The sequence below is a fragment of the Castanea sativa genome, chromosome 2, assembly GCF_040712315.1.
Source record: "Castanea sativa cultivar Marrone di Chiusa Pesio chromosome 2, ASM4071231v1".
Taxonomy (NCBI): domain Eukaryota; kingdom Viridiplantae; phylum Streptophyta; class Magnoliopsida; order Fagales; family Fagaceae; genus Castanea; species Castanea sativa.
The window spans coordinates 11227836-11231893 of NC_134014.1; the positions used below are offsets into that span (position 1 = coordinate 11227836).

At 33.9% G+C, this 4058-nt stretch overlaps 1 protein-coding gene across 1 annotated transcript; it reads left to right on the forward strand.

Annotated features, from left to right (window-relative positions):
- The first annotated feature begins 1647 nt into the window (after positions 1-1647).
- Positions 1648-3767, forward strand: LOC142623730 (ethylene-responsive transcription factor RAP2-3). Its single transcript, XM_075797181.1, has 2 exons — positions 1648-2002; positions 2923-3767. The coding sequence occupies exons 1-2, from the start codon at positions 1807-1809 to the stop codon at positions 3540-3542; spliced, it is 816 nt and encodes a 271-aa protein (XP_075653296.1). The 5' UTR covers positions 1648-1806; the 3' UTR covers positions 3543-3767.
- Positions 3768-4058: the final 291 nt, after the last annotated feature.

Genomic DNA, 4058 nt, shown 5'->3' on the forward strand with positions numbered 1-4058 from the left:
GTGTTACTGGACCCTACTTGCCTCTTGCTCACTCACGTCCAAAATCATCCAGATATTGAAATGTACGGTTACTATCAATTGCACTCGTCACCATTCTGTTTTTAGAAGCAATAAAGACCCTTTTTTACTGCTATAGACTTAATTTTGATACATCAAGCAACCAAAAATTATAGGAGCACAATAAAGACACTTGCCTTATTCAGCCAAAAAAAACAAAGACACTAACTTTTGTCGGTTCATAAGATGTGAGCCGTAAAATTACAAATTTATATAAATTTTTTATTTTTTTTTCACCACTTGTAACTTATTACCAGGGCGTAATATATCATGTTGACGAATTGTGATAAAAGTAGTATCACTTATTAACACTAGTATTTTTCTTTATTAATATATTGTGTCTTTTTAACTTAAAAGCTTTGTAATTGATAAATTAACTGGTTAAGTGTGTATAGCATGACTTTATTTCTTTTTATTTCTGATAGTTATAAAAAATTTTAAATTAAAAATGCACTAAAAAAATACCAATTATACTATAAAACTTTTGATGACTTGACAAGTGTCCAGCATGACTTAATTTTCAATTTATGCGATAAAAGAAAATTTAGTTTATTTGATTTAGGTAGTGAGTTTTAAAATTTAAAGTCTCATTTTTTTTTTCTATGTAATAACTTATTCTTACTAAACAGCACTCTCTCTCTCTCTCTCTCTCTCTCTCTCTCTCTCTCTCTCTCTCTCTCTCTCTCTCTCTCTCTCTCTCTCTCTCTCTCTCTCTCTCTCTCTCGTTACAAATAGGGAACTAGAATTTGAACCATAATTCTTATTATAAATTAAGGAGAAAAGTTAATGTTATTGAGCTATAAATCTTTTAGAATATAGGTCTATTAGCCCATTAATCTACGTATAATTTTCAATGATAAAAGATTTTTATCAATTTGACTAACACGAATTCAGGTGAACATTTGTTAATTAGTAGTACCAAATAAAGTGTTGATTGAAATTAAACAAAATCATAGTGTTAAAGGCAAAATTTGCAAAAGATTTCATGGTTTATGATGGGTTTGAATTGGGTTGAAACACACTGCGTTTGCGTTTCAGCCCTTTTTTTTTTTTTTTTGCTGGACACGCACTTGTCACTAATCATTGGCCATGAACAGTGATTTTAGGCCAATGAGCAATGATTTTAAGCGTAAACAGTGTTTTTCACACATTAAAAAATTATTTTGTTACAGTGTTTTTCAGTTTCAATTTTCAGCTGTATCTAAACGGACCCTTAGAGTGAATAATTGCAAATGAATAATTATAACACTCATGTAGGTTAGAATCTTTTTAAAGTTTTAGTACAATTCGATTGTTGAATTTCTAAAATTTTATTCATCCGTAATTTTTTTTTTTTAGACGAATTTATGTAAATATTTTTAAGATGTTAAAAATGACATCATAAATTCTAGTCCACACGCTTTCATCCACTCAACGGTGATGATTGTGTGGTAGCATCTCCACCGTCGATTAATGGGCCACAACAGAAGCCCAGAAAATAAGAAAACAGAAAAAAGGTTATGGCTGGTTTGTCTCTTCTGGGCCAAGTTGTTGTAACCGTCAGTCTATAAATAAATCTATACCCCAATACAAAGCCTTATAGCTCTCTTTCTCTCTCTCTCTCTCTCTCTCTCTCTCTCACTTTTCTCTCTAATAAAACACATTATTTTGCACACAACTCTATATATAACACTGTCCCTTCTCTGCTTTATCTTTCTCTGTCTCTCTCTCTCTCTCTAATCTAAAGTCACTAAAGAGTCACACACAATCATGTGTGGAGGTGCTATCATTTCCGATTTCGTTGATATAAAGCCTGGCGGTCGGAGGCTAACCACTGAGGACCTCTGGTCCGAGTTTGACACTGCCTCTAATCTCTTTGGCTTCAACTCCAATGGCGCTTTAGATGATTTTCCAAACTCGTTTCTCCACCACAAGGCCCCTCAAAAGCCCAAGCAACTCGAAAAAGGTGAATTTACTTTTTCTTTTTTTCCTTTTTTGGGTTTTTTGCTATAAAGGTCACGTTTTTGCATCTGGGTGTCATTTATAACTTTAAATTTCCTGGTTTTCACTTCACTTTAGCATCTGGGTCTTATATCTTCTTTTTTTTCTTGACATGATTTGTGTGGTACAAAACTACAAATACAATTTTTTGATGTTTATTAGACCGTAATTTTTAATTTAGCCATCATTACACTATATGAAATATAAGTTTATATATTTTCTAAAGGTCATAGTTGGATTGTTAGCAAACCCACACTAAAAATTTTAGAGTAGTGTATTTGTGAGTAGTTCCAACTATACTTCGACAATTTTTTATTTTGTTTTTTTACAAAAAAATTACATCTAATGGGACACTTATAGAACCAAAAGCTATTTTACCTCCTAGCATTATATCTTTAGTTGTATTCGTAATAGCATAAAAAACAAAAATTACACAATGATATGTTTGTTAGCTATGGCTCCACCTATTCTTAGCATCATATATTATTTTTAATTTCATGTATTTTGATCACAGTTGATTCCAACTATCACTTCTGAGAAAGGCCAAAATTTAGTCAATTTTATATGTTTGGTGGTTTAGCTTGCGTTGCTTGTTTGCTTTCTAATTTTATTGTTAGTGGTATTTTTTTTTTCTTTTGTGATTGTTGTACGTTTGACAAAATAAATTTGTTATTAACAATAATAACTAGTGGTTCTTTTTTGTTATTATTATCCAAAATAATGCTTCTTCTGTTTTATTTTTGCTTTGTAATTTAATTGTAGTGGTATTTTTCTTTTATAATTGTTGTACTATCAGTTTGACAAAATAAATTTCTTAATAACTAGTGGTTCTTTTTTATTATTATAATCCAATCTGATGATTTTTTTTTTTTTTGGGTATTGAAGTGAGGAGTGAGAAGCGTAGCGATACTGATGAGAAAGCCAAGCAAGTTGCAAAGGAAGAGAAAAAGAAAGAAAGAACTCGGAAGAACGTGTACAGAGGGATCAGACAAAGGCCGTGGGGCAAATGGGCGGCTGAGATCAGAGACCCACAAAAAGGTGTCCGAGTCTGGCTCGGTACCTTCAACACAGCCGAAGAAGCTGCTCTAGCTTATGACCAAGCCGCCATGCGAATCCGTGGTGACAAAGCCAAGCTCAACTTTGCCCATCACCGTCACCAACCACCTCCACCTTCCACTCCTGAGCCCCCACCGCCGGCTGCTAAGAAGCGCTGCATCTTTTCCGAGTCAAGTGATTCGAGTTTTGAAACCATTGAGCCACCACCATCGGTGCTATTGCAGCCACTGATTCAGAACGAGATTTGTTGCAAGAATGAGGTGGCTCAGTTTGATGGATTTGAGCTGAAAAATCAAATCTCGAGCTTGGAATCGTTCCTGGGTTTGGAGCCTGAGCTGGAGCCGAGTTTGGGGAGTGGAAGCGGAAGCGAGATAATTGAATCGGGGGACCTTTGGATGCTTGACGACCTGGTTACACATCATCAACAACAACGTCAGCTTTTGTATTAGCTAGCTAGGGAAACCCAGAAGAACCGTGTTATATATAATTAATATTATAATTGTAATACTTGAGGATCAAAAGTCTGTGACCTTAATCTGTGATTAGGGTTATCTCTTTTACTGCTTACTGTTCTCTTATGTTTGTGTCTCTGTTGTTTCCTGTTATCTTTTAATGCTTTTCGGTGTCGTATACTCTATCTATACCATAAATAAAGTAGCGTGTGTTTGCATGTATCCTTATTCGTCGTCCTTGTCATTGTCTGCGTTTATTTGTTTCAAAACCTTCGATTTTTTTTTTTTCTTTTTTGGTAAACTTACCTTGGATATTATGCTTTCTTATGTCGGTGCAGATCTAATCTTCATCGGAATATGACAAGAGTTTTTAGTTGGATGTACAAATGCTTGAGAGTCACGAGAGAAAATGTTCAAACTATAATATTAGCAACGTATTGCAGTTATCTTTCAAATCGGAATGTATCTGATCTTTAATATTTTTTACTAATTATTCCCTCTATTATTAGATTT